This window comes from Leptodactylus fuscus, chromosome 1 (genome assembly GCF_031893055.1).
Source record: "Leptodactylus fuscus isolate aLepFus1 chromosome 1, aLepFus1.hap2, whole genome shotgun sequence".
In the NCBI taxonomy this organism is placed as follows: domain Eukaryota; kingdom Metazoa; phylum Chordata; class Amphibia; order Anura; family Leptodactylidae; genus Leptodactylus; species Leptodactylus fuscus.
In genome coordinates this window covers 8,446,041-8,470,198 of record NC_134265.1, presented here as the reverse complement: position 1 = coordinate 8,470,198, position 24,158 = coordinate 8,446,041, and the positions used below count along the sequence as shown (strand labels likewise).

The window sequence follows — 24,158 nt, the reverse complement described above, 5'->3', positions numbered from 1 at the left end:
CTGCGATGTCCTCAGGTCCCGTCTTCCTCCGGCACTCGCGAACTGACATTGTTAAAAAAAAATGGCCTGGGCGCATGCGCTGTAGCATGCTGCTTCTACTACGGACGCTTTGTGTCCAGCACTGGGATGGCTGCTGGTTCCACCGCAGGGTAGATCGGAGGCCTCTGCTGGAGTTTGCGGAGGTTCCGGTTTTCCCCTGGCGCTAGAGTCAACACGGGGTTCACGGGGATCATATTCGTGTATCTGCGGCATCAGCTCCCCTAGCCATAAGCCTCTCCTGTTCTCTGTCTCCTATCTCCTGCCTCCTTACCCTGTACCTGGATTCTGTGGATGTGTATGACCCGGCTTGCTATACAGACCTCTCCTTCGTGTTCCTGATTTGGCACCTTACTGACCTCCTGTGTATGACCTTTTGGCTTTCTTCTGACCACCCTTTTTGGATCCTGATTTGGCTACTCTGCTAATCTCCTGTGTATGACCTGGCTTTCTTGACTTTGCTTCTGCCTTCTGCTACCACATGACCTCCAGTTATCGACTCGGCTTGCTTGACCACAAATATGTTCCTTGGGTATCTGCGTGATTTCCCTGGATTACCCTCCTTCTCATTTGCAACTCCAGTCCATTCTGCTCTCCAGGACTTTACTCTAAGGTGTCTGGGTCCTCCTACTTGGGGTATGCTGGGTGTGCGTCGCTCTCTGGGCAGTTGCGGATCCGGGCCTCGGATTTTAATCAACTCCAGCTCCTCCATCAGGAGATCTGGCAAAGAACTCTGGGGCCTGGTTCTGCTCCGGTTTGGAGAGCGTAGCACACCCAGGAATGTTATTGCCTCAGTGCTTGGGGATTCTAGTCGCCCAGGACTGACAGAGTTATTTGTTGCATCAGGTTCCTATCAACAACCTGCGCTGTTGGAAAAATACTGTCACCCTTGGCCCTCAGCCAATAATCATCTCTTTTCCAACTCTGATAAATCGTCCCCTTTACCCGAGACAACAATGAAATTCTGTTCAGCCTATCACACACCTTATATACCCACCAAGCCGGCCCACAACAAGTCACTTCCTTCCTGAGCTACACGCTGCCGACGTCAGAAGTAGGAGGTGGTGATAATAATGGGACTCAACTCTTCTATTTATTCCATGGGATTCCGTGTAGTGATTACATTGTCTCATCTTCTCTCCATTCAGGTTCCTACAATATAGAATCCTCTCAGTATCTTCTATAGAAGAGAATATTCCTGATTGATCCATCAAGGATGGAAAGAGACAGGAACAAGATGGCGGAAAGTCTATTAAATCTCACCCTAGAGATCATCTACCAGCTTACTGGAGAGGTGAGAGATTCTGATGATGTCATCATGACATCATTCTTATCTCTAGTAATAACAGATGATATGACTGGAGAGGTGATGGACTCTGGACATGTATGTAGTGAGATTTATTAATGTGTCTCCCCATAACCAGGATTACACAGTAGTGAAGAAGACCTCTAGTGGGCGCTGTCAGGCTCCTGTGTATGAAGGATATGGAGGAACCCTGAGCCCATTCCCAGGGCCTCCACCTCATCCCCTGATACAGGAGGAGATCAATGGACAGAAGATCCTAGAACTCACCAACAAGATGCTGGAGCTGCTGACTGGAGAGGTGACACTGCTGGGAATGCGGGGACATTATACAGTAACTGGAGGGGTCGGGGTGATGACTGTATCATTGTGTTGTCAGGTTCCTATAAGGTGTCAGGATGTCGCTGTCTATTTCTCCATGGAGGAGTGGGAGTATTTAGAAGGACACAAGGATCTGTACAAGGAGGTGATGATGGAGGACCAGCAGCCCCTCACATCAGCAGGTAATAGACATGACTATATACACATGGACTTCCATTATTTGTATGTACAGAATGAATTCAGTCCCTGTCTGTGTTTCCTACAGGTAGATCCAGTAAGAGGACAACACCGGAGAGATGTCCCAGTCCTCTTCTTCCACAGGATGATGATCAGGTAGATGGAGATATTCCCTATGATGTGTAGACGGGCTGTGAAGTCCTTGTGGTCAGTCTTGTTGTATCCAGCAGTATTATATGGTTATATACATGGGCGGTGTCATTGAGCCGCCATCTAATATGTTTATCCGGCTTCTCACAGACCTGCAGCTACTGTCAGGACATCTTTCATCTTCTTGCGGATTAATGATCTAGAACATTCTCTGTGACTTCCCCATTTGTCCGGTGACTTTTACATTATTTGTTTCCCAGATTTTCCATCAGGATAAAGATGTGAGCGACATGAATGCTATATCTATGAGAATAAAGGAAGAGGCCTATGTGAGTGGTGATGAGGAGTGTGAGGAGGACATTCCTACAGGGACCCGCCCAGGTGAGGAGTCACCACTATATAAAGCACAGAAGGGTCACTGATTCTATTCAGACATTGTTTAGACTATTTGTTGTTCCCCGATTCAGGTAAAATACTAATAATACCTGAATATAAATGTGATACCGCTATAGGGGGTAATAAGTGTAGTATAGAATAGAACGGACAGCAGGAATATGGACTTGACATCGATGTGAACGAGGCAAATTTCTTCCTCACCGGCTGTCAGTCCTCGTGAAGGGAAAGAATTTACAGATTATTTCAGGTAGCGGAAAAATAATCCTCCTGCTCGATCTTCAGGCAGATTCCACCTCAGAGCTCTATGGAAATAAATGGGAGGTGGAAAATCCGGCCTGGCCAGTAAGGAATCTGATGGAGATTCGGGGGCTGATTTGGTAAAGTGGAAAAATTCTTCTTCTGAATTCCTGAAGCAGCTTCTACAAATGTCACTGTGTAAACCTCACCTTAGACCCCAAACACACTATGGAATCCGGACTAGAAAATCTGGTCTGTACATCAGTCACATTTCCCAGCCTGAACTCTGTCCACACACCAGGACTCCCCGTATCTTAGTGATCTATGACGCTAGGAGTCCCTGCTTCCTTGTGACTCCACAGACCCTACTACATACTGTATGGGACAGCAGATCCGCGGTGAGTTCAGGCTGGGAAATCCAGCAGATGTGGTTTGGATTCTATTGTGTGTATGGGGTGTAATACACTGTCTACCAATAAGTATTTGGACACCCATGCAAATGAAGATATATGCGGTCATGATGTAAATCATGTCTTCCGCCATTAAGTAGGAAACAGCATTGGCATTAGTCACATGCAAGATGCCACGAAGTGCAGAGTTGTCTGATTTCAAGAAAGGAGTAATTGTTGGGTACCACCGAAATGGTCGATCCTTAAGGGAAATAGCAAGCAAACTGAATTACCCAAAATCGACAGTGGCCTATGTGATTATACAATGGAAGGTGAGCGGTGATTGTCGGAGTATGCCCCAAGTCGGCCGTCCCCTGAAACTGGGAGATAGAGACCGATGGGTGCTGGCCAAAGAAACTGCACCCAATGGATGGTTCACATACACCAGGAGTTTCAACATCTGGTAGTATTGTGTCGATCATCCGTAAGGAAGCATCTGCTGGGCTCTACCAACTATTGAATAAGAATAAATGTTGTTTTTCTATTCTAGCACAGATGTCCAAATACTTATTGGTAGACAGCGTATAGTAAGGTTTATGGCATTTTACAGTATTATTCCACATAAGTGGCCATATTTAAGCAGCCATGGATTGTGTTCACCTCTACAGTGACCTAGAGCAGTGGTGGCTTCTCTGCCTCCGTCTCAGCACAATGAATACTAATGAAGTAGGCCGCGCTGCCCTCATTTGCTTTCTGTGCCTTTGCCTTCCGTTCTTCACACGGTCTGAAGCGTCTCAGGCTGCGACAGCTCAGTGGGGAATATACAGTGTTGGCCAAAAGTATTGGCACCCCTGCACTTCTGTCAGATAATACTCAGTTTCTTCCAGAAAATGATTACAAGCACAAACTCTTTGGTAATATCTTCATTTGTTTTGATTGCAATGAAAAAACACAAAAGAGAATGAAAAAAAAAAGTCAAATCATTGATCATTTTACACAAAACTCCAAAAATGGGCCGCACAGAAGTATTGGCCCCCTCAGCCTAATACTTGGTAGCACAACCTTTAGACACAATAACTGCGCACAACCGCTTCCGCTAACCAGCAATGAGTTTCTTACAAGGCTCTGCTGGAATTTTAGACCATTCTTCTTTGGCAAACTGCTCCAGGTCCCCCCTGAGATGTGAAGGGGGCCTTCTCCAAACTGCCATCAAGAGATCTCTCCCCCTCCCCCACAGGTGTTCTATGGGATTCAGGGCTGGACTCATTGCTGCCACTTTACAAGTCTCCAGGGCTTTCTCTCACCACCATTTTCTAGTGCTGACCTGAAGTGTGTTTTGGGTCATTGTCCTGCTGGAAGACCCCTGACCTCTGAGGGAGACCCAGCTTTCTCACACTGGGCCCTACATTATGCTGCACAATGTGTTGGTAGTCTTCAGACTTCATAATGCCATGCACACGGTCAAGCAGTCCAGTGCCAGAGGCAGCAAAGCAACCCCAAACCATCAGGGACCTCCGCCATGTCTGACTGTAGGGGGCGTCTTCTTTTCTTTGAAGGCCTCTTTTTTTTCCTGTAAACTCTATGTTGATGCCTTTTCCTACTTTTGTCTCATCTGACCAGAGAACATTCTTCCAAGACGTTTTTGGCTTTCTCAGGTAAGTTTTGGCAAACTCTATCTTGGCTTTTTTCTGTCTCTGGGTAAGAAGTGGGGTCTTCCTGGATCTCCTACCATACAGTCCCTTCTCATTCAGTACGGGGTGTACGGATAGTACGGGGTGACACTATTGTACCCTCGGACTGCAGGGCAGCTTGAACTTGTTTGGATGTTAGTCGAGGTTCTTTATCCACCATCCGCACAATCTTGTGTTGAAATCTCTCGTCAATTTTTCTTTTCCGTCCACATCTAGGGAGGTTAGCCACAGTGTCATGCGCTTTAAACTTCTTGATGACACTGTGCATGGTAGACACAGGAACATTCAGGTCTTTGGAGATGGACTTATAGCCTTGAGATTGCTCATGCTTCCTCAAAATTTTGCTTCTCAAGTCCTCAGACAGTTCTTTGGTCTTCTTTCTTTTCTCCATGCTCAATGTGGTACACAAGGACACAGGACAGAGGTGGAGTCAACTTTAATCCATTTCAACTGGCTGCAAGTGTGATTTAGTTATTGCCACCACCTGTTAGGTTCCTCAGGTAAGTAACAGGTGCTGTTAATTACACAAATTAGAGAAGCATCACAGGATTTTTCAAACAGTGCCCTTTTTTATGTTTGGTGTGGAATTATATCCAATTTGGCTTTTTGACAATTATTTTTGTGGTTTTCCATTGAAGACAAATTAAATGAAGATAATAATACCAAAGAATTTGTGATTGCAATCATTTTCTGGAAGAAATGGAGTATTATCTGGCAGAATTGCAGTGATGCCAATACTTTTGGCCAACACTGTACATGTCACACAGACAGCCCCACTACATACATGTCACACACAGACACATCTCTGCTACATACATGTCACACACAGATGGCTCCGCTATATACACGGCACACACAGACAGCTCTGATACATACACGTGATACAAAAATAGTAACATCAGTTTTCTTCTTGTCAGATGACTGTACCAGGAGTTCAGAGGGATATCTGATATCTACAGATTATAAAGCAGAGGATCATGGTATCACACAAGATCCATATGAAGAACATGCCATTACCCCAGATATACCCTCAGCTCTACAGAAGAAAGATCTTTATTCTAATTCATCACCGTCTGTCAAGCAAAATAAAAGATGCAGAAGGGACGTTATACATCAGAGAACTCACACAGGGGAGAAGCCATATTCATGCCTAGAATGTGGGAAAAGTTTTGCTCGGAAATCACGTCTTGTTGAACATCAAAAATTACACACAGGAGAGCAGCCATTTTCATGCCCAGAGTGTGGGAAATGTTTTCCTCTGAAATCACGTCTTGTTGCACATCAAACACTTCACACAGAGGAGAAGCCATTTTCATGCTCAGAATGTGGGAAATGTTTCACTAAGAAATCAGGACTTGTTAGACATCAGAGAATGCACACAGGGGAGAAGCCATTTTCATGCCCAGAATGTGGGAAATATTTTGCTCGGAAATTTGATCTTTATGCACATCAGAGAACTCACACAGGGGAGAAGCCATTTTCATGCCCAGAATGTGGGAAATGTTTTACTCAGAAATCAAGTCTTGTTAAACATGAAAGAACTCACACAGGGGAGAAGCCATATTCATGTGCAGAATGTGGGAAATGTTTTACTCAGAAATCAAGTCTTCTTGAACATCAAACAACTCACACAGGGGAGAAGCCTTATTCATGCCCAGAATGTGGGAAATGTTTTACGGCTAAATCAAGTCTCATTGACCATCAAAGAACTCACACAGGGCAGAAGCCATATTCATGCCCAGAATGTGGGAAATGTTTTACTCAGAAATCAAGTCTTGTTCAACATCGAAGAACTCACACAGGAGAGAAGCCATATTCATGCCCAGAATGTGAGAAATGTTTTACGGCTAAATCAAGTCTTGTTCAACATCAAAGAACTCACACAGGGCAGAAGCCATTTTCATGCCCAGAATGTGGGAAATGTTTTATTCGGAAATCACATCTTGTTGAACATCAAACATTTCACACAAGGGAGAAGCCATATTTAGTCCCAGAATGTGGGAAATGTTTTACTCTTAAATCAGAACATCAAATGAGTCACATGCTCCAACTATTGCCTTCCTGAATACTGATTTGAAAATATTCACAAAACTCGTGGATAACCAGTGGACTTGATTAGCAACCTCAATCATTACTCTACCCCTACCCTTCTCCTCAGTTTAGATGCAGAGAATCCCTTTGACTGTGTCAACTGGTCCTTCATGTTGGCCACACTGAAGGCCTTCGCTTTTTCGGGAGCCTTCCTCATGGTGATCCGGTGCCTTTACTCTTTCCTGATGGTGGTAGTGAAACACCTCAAGTTGTCTTCCGATTCCCTCCCCATTCATTACGGGATGCACGAAGGTTGTCCCCTCTCCCCCTTATCTTTGTTCTCTTTATTGAACTGCTGGTGGCCAGGATACAGCACTCCCCTGTTATTAAGGTCTCCCTTTTCACAGACTGGGTCCTCCTTACCTCCTCTTATACTAACTTGCTGTGAGTCATAGATGACTAGAACTATTTCTCCATCTATAAGATAAACTCCTCTAAAACCAAAGCGCTGCCTATTAATATTCCCCAGGTTCTCCTGATTGTCCTCCGAAGTAACTACAATTTCTAATGGTGATCAGCTTCCGTCCACTATCTGGGAATCCAGATCACTCGCTCTTACAGCTCTCTTTATTCTGCTAACTGCCCTAGTCTTTTCCGGGAGCTCTAGACTTTGTTAGACAAGTGGAGGCCTTTGCATATTTCCTTACTGGGATACATTGCGGTGGTTAAGATGATGTTCCTCCAGAAATTGCTTTATTATTTTGCTACCCTGCCAGTAACTGTTCCACACACAAAACTATGTGGCTTACAGTGAGCTATTTTCCAGTTTATATGGAACGCCAATTGCCGCCACTTTCCCAGGTTGGTCATGTTGGATGGGAGGGGGCAGGGAAGTCTGGCTGTCCCACACATCCTTCACTACTATTGGGCAACCCATCTGTGGAATATTCCTTTCTGGGTGGTAAAATTGAAAAATTGTGGCTTGCACCTGTGCATCCCAACTCTCTTGTGGGTTGCCCTTCCCCTCACCCTCTTTCCCTCTCTCCTCCTGGGCCCCATTTCTTTCATGAAGGCACTGTGGGCTGCCTGGGGAGATGGGGTGTATCATGTCCAGCAAAAGGACTCAATTATATGAACTTCAGGCCTGATGAAAGGTGTCCTTGGCCCAAAACATTGCTTATCGATTATGTACTCTATGATTTTATGAAGTTACAATGTGGCTTCTTGTCATACGTAGAATCTGATATGTTGTAATAAAATATACAAGATCAAAGAAATAATTTGCCGTGCCGTCCAACCTTTTCGTGAGAACCTGACAGATATGAATGACACAACCTGAGACCAACCCTCTGGAAGATCACAAGGTTTGAGGAAGAAATGAAGAAGGTGACCTGCTATAGGAGTTGTGGGCATGGGAGTAGAAGGAAACATCTCTGTCAGCTGGATGGGGAATCTGCAAAGCATCACACAAAAGCGTAGAGTACAAAAGTTGGCTGAGCTTGTTTAGGGTGCAGTAGGGGATCTGGGACCTGCCTGCTGAGGTGTCAATTAGAAGGTTTATGGGTATGGGGGGGTGGGGTGGTTGATTTGGGGTATAACAGTCCGTTCAGTCTCATCTTCCTCTTAGTTGGTGGCCGCTATAGGTGGGGTGTGGTGGGTGGTTTGGGGTATAACAGTCCGTGGAGTCTCATCTTCCTCTTGTTTGGTGACAGCTGGACACGTATTGGGTAGCGATCTCCACACTGGCCTCTTCTTCTCTCAGTAGGATGTAGAGTTTCCTCTTCTCGTCTGCAGATATGAAGTCTGGGATGTGGGCATAGAGTCTTTGGAAGTAGACGGCCCTCACAGCTGAGTATTTGGTGCAGTGTAGCAGGAAGTGGGTCTTGTCTTCTAGGGCCCCCTGGTCACAGTGCTGGCACAGTCTGTTCTCCCGTGGTTTGTACGTCTGCCTGTATCGCCCCGTCTCCATCTCCAGGTTGTGGGCGCTCAGTCTGTACCGGCTCAGGGTCTGTCTTTGTTTGGGGTGGGGTATTCTCTCCGGGTAGGTGGCCATGGTGCCACTGCATCCCTTTGCAGTGACTGGCACACAGTGAGTTTCTTGGAGTTATTTATTGCGCTTCTCCATTCCTCGATGTACCGCTCTTTGTCTCTCTCAATGAGTCCTTTTATTTGAGCCTTGTTCAGGGCATGTTGGGGGTTTTGGCTTGGCAGATGGCTGATGCTTGGTTGGGGGGATATCAGTTTTTCTCGGGGCTCTGTGGCTCAGCCAGGCTTGGTGGTGGTAAGAGCCGGGACTGCTGCCCTGTATGTGAGTCCAGAATGATAGCGCCCTCTTCTGCATGGTGAGCCATAGGGGGAGTCTGCCTATTTCTGCCCGGCATCCCATGTTGGAGGTGCTGCAGTGAGTCTCAGGAGAGAATTGAAGATGCCAATAAGTGTAGGCACCAGGTCAGACTTCTGGATAGCTTCCAGAAGAACGCAAATCTGTATATTATTGCGGCGGTTACAGTTTTCTGTTATCTCTATGAGAGATGAGTTTGCAGTGATGAGAAGTATGGACTGCGGAAGTCTGATGCAGGGTGTGGAGCGAGGCCGTCACTGAGGACTGGAATGTTCCAGGGAAGTCACCCTGTACTGCAGATCAGAAATGTCAGATTTAACCACTTGTAAGTCCTGGCACCATGCGCGCTTCAGGTCGGTAGCTAGACTGTCTATATCCCTTTTACTTAAGGTGAGTAGCGCCTGTAGTTCTGGATGTTTCTGGAGAGTGAGAGTCGCCTCCTCTGGTGGAGGTAGGTGAGATACAAAAGAAGATGCCTCAGTACAGTGAGTAGTAGGTGCAGTATTGCCACTCAGGTTCTTCTTACAGGTGACAGGGGGTCTGCTTTTTCTCCAAATGATAAGTCAGAGCCTGATAGGGGAGATGGGGTCACAGCGAACTGCTGTCTTGGTGTGGAGGAGAGGTATAGGGACTTCTTAGAGAGGGGGCTGACACAAGCAGAGGGCTGGGAGCCTTCTGGTCTAAGTGATGGAGGGGTCAGAAGGAGTCCCTGGGACAAACCCTCAGCCTCTCTTTTATAGTGAAGCAGAGGTACCTCTCAGTGAGCCGGCAGGGCGCAAATGTAGGATCAAAGATGGCAGCCCTGACGCTTCCAAACCGGCCTGTCTGAGGATCCGCGCTTCTTTCCCAGCGGGAGAAAGTAATTTGATATGGCAACCACCAGTGGTAGGAAGGAGGAGGGATCCCCTGCTGGTCTTCTGGCCCTCGGCTTGTCTGTATCTGTTTTGAGAACCTAAGTAATAGAGATGAGAAACTGAGGAACGTTCCAACCTTTTCCTCTAAATAAGACAAAAGAGCAGAACTGCAAATCTTAAGGTTTAAGCAAACTAATATATAAAAAACAAAAAAAACTTTGCAAGTCTTCAGTAGGTGATACATGCATGCAGGGTTCCTCTGTCCGCTTGAGAAGTCGGACATCTTCTCTTGCGGACAGGGAAGGACGGGCACGGAGTGCTAAAGAACGCACCCGATGCCCATTCAAGTGAATGACAGGTGTCACGGACACATCTAGTGTCCGCTCCTAGTGTCCGTGACAGATTTTGAGCGGACACTACATGTCGGACACCGACGGTAGTGTGAACGCTCCCTAAGTGAGTCGACCAGTCTGCACCAACATTGGGGACGTGTAGAAGAGACCTGGGGTCAGATTTCGGTCTAGATAAAGAAATGGAATCATTACAGTCTTTACTTATAATATGGAATTGCTTTTCTATTGGAATCCCATAGTATATATCCTATTAATTTTATAAATGTGAAATGTTTGTGAGTTTGTGACTTTGGATGTTCGAATGTTTTGCGGTCAATCACTCAAAAACCGCTCCACCGATTTGGCTGAAATTTTCCACAAACATAGTCACTACACTCGATTGCGCAATAGGCTCCTTTTCGTCACAATAGCGCACATACATTTTTCCCAGGACCCCCACAAAACCCAAACACACATCACTATCTCTGCAATCTCACACACTTTGGACCATAGTAAGCCACAAAATTCATATTACCCTCTACAGCAGAGGTCAGCAACCCCTGGCACACATGCCAAGAGTGGCACTCCTGCCATATTTTACTGGCATACCAGCAGCACAGGACCTGCAAGAGTTAAATGAAGTCCGTGCTCTGCTAGAGCTGAGGCATAAGGACACTTCTCTTTGAGAGGGGTGCAGGAAACCCAGGGGGTGGAGCTTAATCGCTCAAGTCTCTGCCTGCTATAGTGATAGCTCCTGCCATCTGCACCCTGCAAACATTCCTGGAGAAGGACAGGAAGCTGCTAGCAAACTGAAAGTAAGAAACACACAGCTACCTTCCTTTAGTTCCTATTCTCATTAATGTCAGCCATTTGGGGTTATTAGTTTAGTCTTAGTAACTCCATGTGCCTCACACATTAATAGGAATAAACCCCATCATGTCCCTCATATTAACCCCTGTGTGCCCCATATGTGGCATATATGTGAGACATATGGAGGTACTAATAAAAGACCTCAGTAATGAAGATACTTAATTATTACCTCCAAGTACTCACATATCAGTAACTAGAGACGAGCGAGTACTGTTCGGATCAGCCGATCCGAACAGCACGCTCCATAGAAATGAATGGATGCACCTGGTACTTCCACTTGGACATGGCCGGCGCGCTTAACCCCCCGCGTGCCGGCTACGTCCATTCATTTCTATGCGAGCGTGCTGTTCGGATCGGCTGATCCGAACAGTACTCGCTCATCTCTATCAGTAACTCTTACACAGGGGTTAATGTGAGGGACATTATGGGGTTAATTGCTATTAATAAGAGGCGCATGGAGTTACTAAACTGTCATGCACAGGGCCAGACTTTATGTTGCTTGCTCAAGAGTATCCTGTGCCCAAAACTTACATGTACTGGCGCAAAATAACAAATCATACAACGTCGTATATCGAAGTATATTAACCTGAAATACCTCTGTCCCAAAGACACCATGTACAGTTTCGCAGAACACCCTACAGCAGCTGAACTACAAATTACATTCAACACAAAAATCTCACGTATTCTCAGAATTACAGCAAAAACAAGATACACAGTTACATTCCATATCCCATACCTTATACACAGTACAAAAACCTTACCCGTGCCTGTATTTACCCACTTCTACAATCACCGCAGACGAAGTCGCGGGTACCAGCTAGTATATACACTCACCGGCCACTTTATTAGGTACACCTGTCCAACTGCTCATTAACACTTAATTTCTAATCAGCCAATCACATGGCGGCAACTCAGTGCATTTCGGCATGTAGACATGGTCAAGACAATCTCCTGCAGTTCAAACCGAGCATCAGTATGGGGAAGAAAGGTGATTTGAGTGCCTTTGAACGTGGCATGGTTGTTGGTGCCAGAAGGGCTGGTCTGAGTATTTCAGAAACTGCTGATCTACTGGGATTTTCACGCACAACCATCTCTAGGGTTTACAGAGAATGGTCCGAAAAAGAAAAAACATCCAGTGAGCGGCAGTTCTGTGGGGGGCGGAAATGCGTTGTTGATGCCAGAGGTCAGAGGAGAATGGCCAGACTGGTTCGAGCTGATAGAAAGGCAACAGTGACTCAAATAGCCACCCGTTACAACCAAGGTAGCCAGAAGAGCATCTCTGAACGCACAGTACGTCCAACTTTGAGGTAGATGGGCTACAGCAGCAGAAGACCACACCGGGTGCCACTCCTTTCAGCTAAGAACAGGAAACTGAGGCTACAATTTGCACAAGCTCATCGAAATTGGACAATTGAAGATTGGAAAAACGTTGCCTGGTCTGATGAGTCTCGATTTCTGCTGCGACATTCGGATGGTAGGATCAGAATTTGGCGTCAACAACATGAAAGCATGGATCCATCCTGCCTTGTATCGGTAACGGTTCAGGCTGGTGGTGGTGGTGTCATGGTGTGGGGAATATTTTCTTGGCACTCTTTGGGCCCCTTGGTACCAATTGAGCATCGTTGCAACGCCAAAGCCTACCTGAGTATTGTTGCTGACCATGTCCATCCCTTTATGACCACAATGTACCCAACATCTGATGGCTACTTTCAGCAGGATAATGCAATGCCATGTCATAAAGCTGGAATCATCTCAGACTGGTTTCTTGAACATGACAATGAGTTCACTGTACTCCAATGGCCTCCACAGTCACCAGATCTCAATCCAATAGAGGAGCATCTTTGGGATGTGGTGGAACGGGAGATTCGCATCATGGATGTGCAGCCGACAAATCTGCGACTGCAACTGTGTGATGCCATCATGTCAATATGGACCAAAATCTCTGAGGAATGCTTCCAGCACCTTGTTGTATCTATGCCACGAAGAATTGAGGCAGTTCTGAAGGCAAAAGGGGGTCCAACCCGTTACTAGCATGGTGTACCTAATAAAGTGGCCGGTGAGTGTATATACACTGCTAATTCCTTCATTGCTGACCTTACATGTGGCCTTATGATCTAGTTAATTGGTTCCATCAAGTCCACAAAATAATGTTTTAGGTAAATGAGTCAAAGCAGGTGATAGAGAGAGATCTGATGTTTAGGCCACATAATGTTCTGTAGGGGGAGGCCCCACGTAGCGACTGTACCCCAAAATCACAGCGGGAAAGACCACGGCAGAAATGCATTGTGTTTCTTTCCCTTTTATACTTATACAGAGGACGCCGGTGTTTCCATAGATATAACTGACATGCTGCGATTTTCTGCAATATGTGGATGGGTCGGCCGGAATCTGTCACTTTGCAGATAATGTAAAACGCAGTGTTTTCTCATCATGCCTCTGAAAACGCCCCTCCACTGTTTATGCTCCGTATGCCCTCCTCCTCTAGAACGGAGCGGTACTGCGCATAACCGAGATTTCAACAGCCGGAGCGAGAATGGAGAAGACATAACTAAGACTATGACTAAGAGTCGCATTGTCTCAGAACATGTTAGATTTTTAAGATTTTTTTTTTTTTTTTGTATTTTTCACTTCTTTGTTTCACTTTTTCTATGCATGTATTTTTTATTTTTTGATACATGGATTAAAAGTTAAACTTTATGTACTCAGCAAGATGTCGGCTAATCTTTTTTCTATACGAAGACAGGGCGGTACAGGAGGAGGGCATAAAGAGCACAGTGGAGGGGCATTTTCAGAGGTATGACGCGGGGGGGGGGGGGGGGGGGGGTGCTCAGAGGTACTGGGGAATGCCCAGGGTGCTCCGTGAGGCTGATTTACAACTTCTTCCTTCTGACTCCTAGTATTTTTCTTCTATCTGCTATTCTGAGATTATGTGTCTCCTTCCGTAATATATTACTGTTATTATCCTGCTTCTGTAACACGCTGAGTATCCCCATGGTGGGACTAATATCCATGTCACACACAAAAGACTTAGCTACATACACAGCACACACAGCTCTGCTACATACACCGCACACACAGCTCTGCTACATACACATCACACACACACAGCTCTGCTACATACACCGCACACGCAGACGACTCTGCAACAACCTGTAATATCTGGTCATGTGATTCTCTGACACCTCCCACACATGTGACATCATCAAAGGTCCTTCAGCTCACCAGGATTTCTGAACAGAGAAAGCTATAAAAGGAGGATATGATCATGTGACTTCTTAACTCCTCCCACACCTATGACATCTACACAGGTCCTGTGAGCAGACGGCTTCTGTACCCGAGGAGGTAAGTGCTCGCTCTCAGCCCTTCTCATACATTCAGTGGCCCCCACACACTATAATGTCCTCCCTGTGGCCCCCACACACTATAATGTCCTCCTTGTGGCCCCCACACACTATAATGTCCTCCCTGTGGCCCCCACACACTATAATGTCCTCCCTGTGGCCCCCACACACTATAATGTCCTCCTTGTGGCCCCCACACACTATAATGTCTTCCCTGTGGCCCCCACACACTATAATGTCCTCCCTGTGGCCCCCACACACTATAATGTCCTCCTTGTGGCCCCCACACACTATAATGTCCTCCCTGTGGCCCCCACACACTATAATGTCCTCCCTGTGGCCCCCACACACTATAATGTCCTCCCTGTGGCCCCCACACACTATAATGTCCTCCCTGTGGCCCCCACACACTATAATGTCCTCCTCGTGGCCCCCACACACTGTAATGTCTTCCCTGTGGCCCCCACACACTGTAATGTCCTCCCTGTGGCCCCCACACACTATAATGTCCTCCTTGTGGCCCCCACACACTATAATGTCCTCCTTGTGGCCCCCACACACTATAATGTTCTCCCTGTGGCCCCCACACACTATAATGTCCTCCTTGTGGCCCCCACACACTATAATGTCTTCCCTGTGGCCCCCACACACTATAATGTCCTCCCTGTGGCCCCCACACACTATAATGTCCTCCTTGTGGCCCCCACACACTATAATGTCCTCCCTGTGGCCCCCACACACTATAATGTCCTCCTTGTGGCCCCCACACACTATAATGTCCTCCCTGTGGCCCCCACACACTATAATGTCCTCCCTGTGGCCCCCACACACTATAATGTCCTCCTCGTGGCCCCACACACTATAATGTCCTCCTTGTGGCCCCCACACACTATAATGTCCTCCTTGTGGCCCCCACACACTATAATGTCCTCCTTGTGGCCCCCACACACTATAATGTCCTCCCTGTGGCCCACACACACTATAATGTCCTCCCTGTGGCCCCCACACACTATAATGTCCTCCCTGTGGCCCCCACACACTATAATGTCCTCCTTGTGGCCCCCACACACTATAATGTCCTCCCTGTGGCCCACACACACTATAATGTCCTCCCTGTGGCCCCCACACACTATAATGTCCTCCTTGTGGCCCCCACACACTATAATGTCCTCCCTGTGGCCCCCACACACTATAATGTCCTCCCTGTGGCCCCCACACACTATAATGTCCTCCCTGTGGCCCCCACACACTATAATGTCCTCCCTGTGGCCCCCACACACTATAATGTCCTCCTCGTGGCCCCCACACACTGTAATGTCTTCCCTGTGGCCCCCACACACTGTAATGTCCTCCCTGTGGCCCCCACACGCTATAATGTCCTCCCTGTAGTCCCCACACACTATAATGTCCTTCTTGTGGCCCCCACACACTGTAATGTCCTCCTTGTGGCCCCCGCACACTATAATGTCCTCCCTGTAGTCCCCACACACTATAATGTCCTCCCTGTGGCCCCCACACACTATAACGTCCTCCTCGTGGCCCCCACACACTATAATGTCCTCCTCGTGGCCCCCACACACTATAATGTCCTCCCTGTGGCCCCCACACACTATAATGTCCTCCTCATGGCCCTGTTGGATCCTACAATAAACTTGAGACTGGGCAGGAGATTTCCCTTCCAGCAATGACCCTAAACCTCCAGCCCGAGCTCCAGTGAATGGTTTCGATCACAGAATATTCCGCTCTTAGAACGGCCCAGTCACAGTCCAGACCTAAATCCCATTGAGCATCTGTAGCATGACATGAAAATTGCTGTTCACAGACGCTCCATCCAATCTGGCTGCAAAGAAGAAGGGGCAGAAATCTCATCTCTAGATGTGCAAAGCTGGTAGAGACCGAGCCCAAAAGACTTGTAGCCGGAAATGTAGCCAAAGGCGGCTCTACAAAGTATTGCTATAGGGGTGTGAATACTTTTACAAGCCCCTGTATCGGTGTTAGATCTCTGGATGGAACATTCTCCGGGACACTCATTCCTCTCATGTCCCTACAGCGGGGCCCATTCTCTACGTCCTCTATACCATCATGTAAGATTCTGCTCATTTCAGTAAGTCACAAACCTACAGATTCCCGTTGGCCACTTTCTCCTCTGCATTAGTCACTTGTTGTTGCACGTTGCGTACTAGGCTGTAATACTTCCTCTTCTGTCAGGGTCAGGGAGGACTGTACAGTTAGTTCCAGTGTGCTGGTAATATCAGGGGCCGAGTGTCTTCACCTCTATGGCCAGTAGATTGTAGTCCAGACAGAAATGTGGGAGATCTATCTGTGACAGTTGTGGCTGTTCCAAGAGATCGATGGACGAACCATCACTTGTTGTGACTGAAGCTGCAGGGAAAGTCAGTGTCATCTGTACAAGTGTCAGCTCCGTATCTTTGGACTCTTCCTCACCTTCTTGAGGGTTTCTTCCCCTCCTTAGTGGGTAGCACGGCTCATTCTACTAGAGCTGCTGGAGCCTCCTGGGCTGTTCGGCATCAGGTTTTGGTTCTTCTAGATTCAATTTGTGTTGCAACACCCCGGGCAGCACCGAACACCCCTCAGCCAGTACGCTTGAGGCTGGTCAAAAACTCCCATGGCAGACTGGGCTGGCTCCATCTACTTCTCTAACGTAATTCCATGGGGTCAGAGTTATCTGCTGGAACATAGGAGCCCTCTAGTTCTGTCTGTTCCTGCTGGTGCAGCCGGTGGGTGTCGGTGGCCTGTTGTGGGTCTGGTTGGTTCTGCAAGGTGAAACATTTCTGGTTCCTCATGTTCCAGATACTGTACTGGCTGCTGCTGCTCGTCCTCCGGCTACTTGTCGCTGTGGCACTGGCAGAGGAGTCGGAGTGTCTCTCAGTATGAACACATCCCAAAATGGCCCCGTCCTCCTCAGCTAAAACCTTATGTCATGTCTTTGGCTGCGAGGCTGTCAGGTGATGCGAGAACCCCAGCCCACATCTCAGACACGTGTCTCCTCAGTATATTCGCTGCGCAGTGCACGGAACAAAGGACATTTTAGTAGTTAAGTATTTGTTTAGTTAAAAAATTTAAATTTTAAATATTCGGATTGACTTCATCTCGTAACGAATCGGTTTGCTCATCTCTACTTTGAACCTGTTGTCACATCAGTGGCACGTGATTCTCTACAGTTTCCATGTTGGTTATTCCCAATGGCGCCATTTCTCCACTCACAATACACTTTCACCAAAGCAGTTCACAACCTGTGCTGGTGGAGAAATACTGTCACCCTTGGCCCCACAGCCAATAATCATCCCTTATGCAACTCTGATAAGTCGTCCCCTTTACCCGAGACAACAATGAGATTCTGTTCAGCCTATCACACACCTTATATACCCACCAAGCCGGCCCACAACAAGTCACTCCCTTCCTGAGCTACACGCTGCCGACGTCAGAAGTAGGAGGTGGTGATAATAATGGGACTCAACTCTTCTATTTATTCCATGGGATTCCGTGTAGTGATTACATTGTCTCATCTTCTCTCCAATCAGGTTCCTACAATATAGAATCCTCTCAGTATCTTCTATATAAGAGAATATTCCTGATTGATCCATCAAGGATGGAAAGAGACAGGAACAAGATGGTGGAAAGTCTATTAAATCTCACCCTAGAGATCATCTACCAGCTTACTGGAGAGGTGAGAGATTCTGATGATGTCATCATGACATCATTCTTATCTATAGTAATAACAGATGATATGACTGGAGAGGTGATGGACTCTGGACATGTATGTAGTGAGATTTATTAATGTGTCTCCCCATAACCAGGATTACACAGTAGTGAAGAAGACCTCTAGTGGGCGCTGTCAGGCTCCTGTGTATGATGGATATGGAGGAACCCTGAGCCCAATCCTGGGGCCTCCACCTCACCCCCTGATACAGGAGGAGATCAATGGACAGAAGATCCTAGAACTCACCTACAAGATGCTGGAGCTGCTGACTGGAGAGGTGACACTGCTGGGAATGCTGGGACATTATACAGTAACTGGAGGGGTCGGGGTGATGACTGTATCATTGTGTTGTCAGGTTCCTATAAGGTGTCAGGATGTCGCTGTCTATTTCTCCATGGAGGAGTGGGAGTATTTAGAAGGACACAAGGATCTGTACAAGGAGGTGATGATGGAGGACCAGCAGCCCCTCACATCAGCAGGTAATAGACATGACTATATACACATGGACTTCCATTATTTGTATGTACAGAATGAATTCAGTCCCTGTCTGTGTTTCCTACAGGTAGATCCAGTAAGAGGACAACACCGGAGAGATGTCCCAGTCCTCTTCTTCCACAGGATGATCAGGTAGATGGAGATATTCCCTATGATGTGTAGACGGGCTGTGAAGTCCTTGTGGTCAGTCTTGTTGTATCCAGCAGTATTATATGGTTATATACATGGGCGGTGTCATTGAGCCGCCATCTAATATGTTTATCCGGCTTCTCACAGACCTGCAGCTACTGTCAGGACATCTTTCATCTTCATGCGGATTAATGATCTAGAACATTCTCTGTGACTTCCCCATTTGTCCGGTGACTTTTACATTATTTGTTTCCCAGATTTTCCATCAGGATAAAGATGTGAGCGACATGAATGCTATATCTATGAGAATAAAGGAAGAGCCCTATGTGAGTGGTGATGAGGAGTGTGAGGAGGACATTCCTACAGGGACCCGCCCAGGTGAGGAGTCACCACTATATAAAGCACAGAAGGGTCACTGATTCTATTCAGACATTGTTTAGACTATTTGTTGTTCCCCGATTCAGGTAAAATACTAATAATACCTGAATATAAATGTGATACCGCTATAGGGGGTAATAAATGTAGTATAGAATAGAACGGACAGCAGGAATATGGACTGGACATCGATGTGAATGAGGCAAATTTCTTCCTCACCGGCTGTCAGTCCTCGTGAAGGGAAAGAATTTACCAGAATTATATAGTAGAGAAAAATAATAATACATTTTATTATTACGGAAGGGTTTACGTTAGAAATTGTGATCGGCCTGTCTGATAAGATGTGTCTTTAGTTTGCGCTTGAAGCTGTAGAAATTGGGAGTTAATCTGATTGTCCGGGGTAGAGCATTCCAGAGAAGTGGTGCAGCTCGGGAGAAGTCTTGTATACGAGCGTGGGAGGTTCTGATAATAGACGATGTAAGTGTTAGGTCATTGAGTGAGCGGAGAACACGGGTTGGGCGGTAGACAGAGATGAGGGAGGAGATGTAGGGAGGTGCGGCATTATGGAGAGACTAGTGGATGAGAGTGATAACTTTATATTTTATTCTATAATGAATAGGCAGCCAATGTAGTGACTGGCACAGACCGGAGGCATCGCTGTAGCGTCTAGCCTGATAGATGAGCCTGGCCGCTGCATTCAGAATAGATTGTAGAGGGGAGAGTTTAGTGAGGGGAAGACCGATTAGTAAGGAGTTACAGTAGTCAAGGCGAGAATGAATCAGAGAGACAATAAGTGTCTTTAGTGTATCTCTGGTAAGGAAAGGGCGTATTCTGGAGATATTTTTGAGGTAGAGGTGACATGAACGTGCGAGTGATTCAATATGAGGGGTGAAGGAAAGGTCTGCATCAAACATGACCCCGAGGAAGCGGGCCTGCTGCCTAGGAGTTATAGTAAGGCCTGAGAATATATGCGATACATCAGGGACAGATCTATTAGATGGTGGAAACAGTAGTAGTTCAGTCTCAGAGAGATTTAGTTTCAGATAGAGCGAGGACATGATATTAGAGACAGCAGAAATACAGTCAAAAGTGGTGTTCTGTATGAGTGCAGGGATGATATCACGGGAGGACGTGTATAATTGGGTGTCATCAACATAAAGATGGTACCTGAAGCCAAATCTGGCGATGGTTTGTCCAATGGGGGCTGTGTAGAGAGAAAAGAGCAGGGGGCCTAGGACCGAGCCCTGAGGAACCCCAACAGCAAGGGAAAGAGGGGAAGAAACCGAGCTCGCAAATGATACACTGGAAGTGCGGTCTGAGAGATAAGAGGACAACCAGGAGAGCGCAGTGTCCTTGAGGTCGAAGTTGACGGTCAACAGTGTCAAAAGCTGCTGAGAGGTCCAGAAGAATAAGAAGAGAGAAGTCACCATTGGATTTAGCCATTAGGAGATCATTGGAGACTTTTGTGAGAGCCGTTTCAGTAGAGTGCAGAGTGCGGAAACCAGATTGTAAGGGGTCAAGCAGAGAGATAGCAGATTAAATGGGAATAAACCAGGCGTTCCAAAAGTTTAGAGATGAAGGGGAGGTTAGAGACGGGTCGATAGTTAGCAGCACAGGATGGGTCCAGGGACTGTTTTTTCAATAGCGGGGTTATAACAGCATGCTTGAAGGAGGATGGGAAAATTCCAGAAGAGAGAGAGAGGTTAAATATTTTAGTAAGGTAAGTCGTGACAGCAGGCGACAGAGATTGGAGAAGGTGCAAGGGGAAGGGGTCACTAGGTAGTAGGGCGAGATGAAGAAAGTAGCTGGGAGACTTCCTCTTTTGTAACAGGTTCAAAAGATGAGAATGGACAGTCTGAAGTGCAGTAGGTGAGGGGATCAGTACTATGGTAGGTGTGGGATTCAATGCCACCTGGGGCTTGGGCAGTTATATCCTGACAGATTTTATCATGGAAATAAGTGGCAAGATCATCGGCACTAAGGTTTGTGAATGGCCTCTGCACCTTGGGTGTGAGTAAGGAGTGAAAAGTTTCAAAAAGCCTTTTAGGGTTGCTGGAGAGAGAAGAGATGAGGGCGGTGAAATGGTCTTGTTTGGCGAGGTAAAGGGCAGAACTATATGTTTTAAGCATGAATTTGAAGTGGAGGAAATCTGCAGGTGAACGTGATTTTCTCCAGAGACGTTCGCCACACCTAGAGCACCGCTGAAAAAATCGTGTCTGTGGAGTGTGCCAGGGTTGCTGCCTCCTATGTGGGACTTTACGAGTGGAGGGGGGAGCCACCTCATTAAATGTATTTTTAAGGGTTTCATTATAGTGACTGGTGGGCAGATTTGGACAGATGATTGAGGAGATGGGGGAAAGAGAGGACTGTAGAGTATTTGAGAGGTTCTGGGTGTTGATAGCACGCAAATTCCTATATGTATGATGGGTAGGTGTATCTTGTGAAGGGGAGAGGGCACTGATGGTGAGAGACAGAAGGTTATGGTCAGAGAGGGGCAGAGAAAAGTTAGTAAATTTAGAAACTGTGAGGAGTCGATGGAAGTCGATCAATCGTGTTGCCATCTACATGTGTGGCGGAAGAAGAACATTGTGAAATACCAAGAGAAGTGGTTAATGAGAGAAACTGTGAGGCAGCTGGGGAGTGAGGGGTGTCAATAGGGATGTTAAAGTCACCCATGATGAGGGTAGGAATGTCACTGAATAAAAAGTGGGGAAGCCAAGAAGCAAAGTGGTCTAGAAATTGGTAGGGTGAGCCAGGTGGACGGTAGATCACGGCTACACGTAAGGAGAGTGGGTGGAAAACTCTGATAGCATGGACTTCAAATGAAGAGAATGTGAGTGAGGGTACCAGTGGAATGGACTGAAAAATGCACTGTGGTGACAGAAGTAAGCCTACCCCACCACCCTGCCTCTTATCAGGCCTAGAGGTATGTGAGAATTGTGACAGAGTAGCAGGGAAGGCCGTATCTGCCTGTTGGATCCAGGGCTCAGTAAGGGCGAGCAGGCTGAGGGATTTATTTCATGTAGCAAAAAAATAATCCGCCTGCTCGATCTTCAGGCAGATTCCACCTCAGAGCTCTGTGGAAATAAAAAGATTTATGGCATCCTACAGTATTATTCCACATAAGTGGCCATATTTAAGCAGCCATGGATTGTGTTCACCTCTACAGTGACCTAGAGCAGTGGTGGCGTCTCCTGCCCCGCTTCATTACTATTCACTATCACTGACCTCCGTCTCAGCACAGTGAATACTAATGAAGTAGGCCGCGCTGCCGTCGTTTCCTGCTTTTTCCACTGACTTCACTTATGTTATTCAAAAATATTAACATCAGTTTTCTTCTTGTCAGATGACTGTACCAGGAGCTCAGAGGGACATCTGATATCTACAAATTATAAAGCAGAGGATCATGTTATCACACAATATCCATATGTAATACATGTCATTACCCCAGATATATCCTCAGCCCTTCAGACGAAAGATCTTTCTTCTAATTCATCACAGTCTTTTAAGCAAAATGAAAGTTGCAGAAGGGACGTTATACATCAGACAACTCACACAGGAGAGAAGCCATATTTATGCCCAGATTGTGGGAAAGGTTTTAACTTTAAATCAGACTTTGTTAAGCATCAAAGAATTCACACAGGAGAGAAGCCATTTTCATGCTCAGAATGTGGGAAATGTTTTACTCAGAAATCAAGTCTTGTTGAACATCAAAGAACTCACACAGGAGAGAAGCCTTTTTCATGCCCAGAATGTGGGAAATATTTTGCTCAGAAATCATACATTATTAAGCATCAAAGAATTCACACAGGAGAGAAGCCATATTCATGCTCAGAATGTGGGAAACGTTTTATCTCTAAATCAGAGCTTGTTAAACATCAAAGAACTCACACAGGGGAGAAGCCATTTTCATGCTCAGAATGTGGGAAACGGTTTGCTCGGAAATCAGACCTTGTTCATCATCAAAGAATTCACACAGGAGAGAAGCCATATTCATGCTCAGAATGTGGGAAATGTTTTATCTCTAAATCAGAACTTGTTAAACATCAAAGAACTCACACAGGAGAGAAGCCACACTCATGCCCAGAATGTGGGAAACGTTATGCTTGGAAATCAGACCTTGTTAATCATTATCAAATTCACAAAGGGGAGAAGCAGATTGTAAGTGGATTTTCAACCTGAAGTCATTGACCCATCTAGGTTTTAATAAGGAACTTATATTCACAGTTTTATTTAGGTTAAATTATTTATTTTACTTTAACCTTTTCATGCATTCTCCTGTATGCGGAAGAATGTGGGTAGTTATTGCGGCATCCCCATGTATGTTATGGTGATCAAGAGGGCTCAGAAGCAGGGCCTATGCGATCGCCGTAGGAGCCCAGCTGTATCTGACAGCCTAACCCGTTGCAGCATTGGGGACAGTGATACAATTGATCCCCGCTGATGAACCCTTAAAATGCCATGGTCAATAGCGATTGCAGTATCTTAAGTGTTTGTTTAGTGACACAATGCCGTTGCACCGTCAGGATCTAATGTGAGCTGTAACTAATACATTTCTCGTTAACCCTTGAGATCGGGAAGGGGGGGGGGAGGGGATATATTCATCTTCTGCAGCCCGGAGTTTGGCCAGTGACCCCAGACTGCTAGTAGCTCTCAGCACCTGGTTGATCCTGCCCAGAACTGAGGAAGTCCACCTATGCATCTACATAGGCTGACTTCCTCTATAGACCGCAGTACAATTATATTGCAGTTTAGAGGGCTGAACCAGCGATCAGAGCGTTGCTTATTCAGGTTTCTTAGTGGGACATGTAAAAAAGTTAAAAAAAAAAAAAAAAAAAAGTGACATGAAAAAAATAAAATAAAAAATAAAGCAAGGAAATAATGATTTTTCACCCTCTTGTCCTAAAAACAAGTCATATCTACCCCAAAACAGTACCAATAAAAAGCACAGGTCATCAGGACAGAAAAT

General features: G+C 46.3%; 1 protein-coding gene across 1 annotated transcript; it reads left to right on the top strand.

Moving 5' to 3' along the window:
* The first annotated feature begins 1,019 nt into the window (after positions 1–1,019).
* Positions 1,020–23,550, top strand: LOC142191022 (uncharacterized). Its single transcript, XM_075262329.1, has 7 exons — positions 1,020–1,330; positions 1,461–1,640; positions 1,719–1,842; positions 1,926–2,019; positions 2,274–2,368; positions 5,618–6,622; positions 22,785–23,550. Exons 1-7 carry the CDS (start codon positions 1,253–1,255, stop codon positions 23,369–23,371), a joined length of 2,163 nt encoding a protein of 720 aa, XP_075118430.1. The 5' UTR covers positions 1,020–1,252; the 3' UTR covers positions 23,372–23,550.
* The last annotated feature ends 608 nt before the right edge of the window (positions 23,551–24,158 follow it).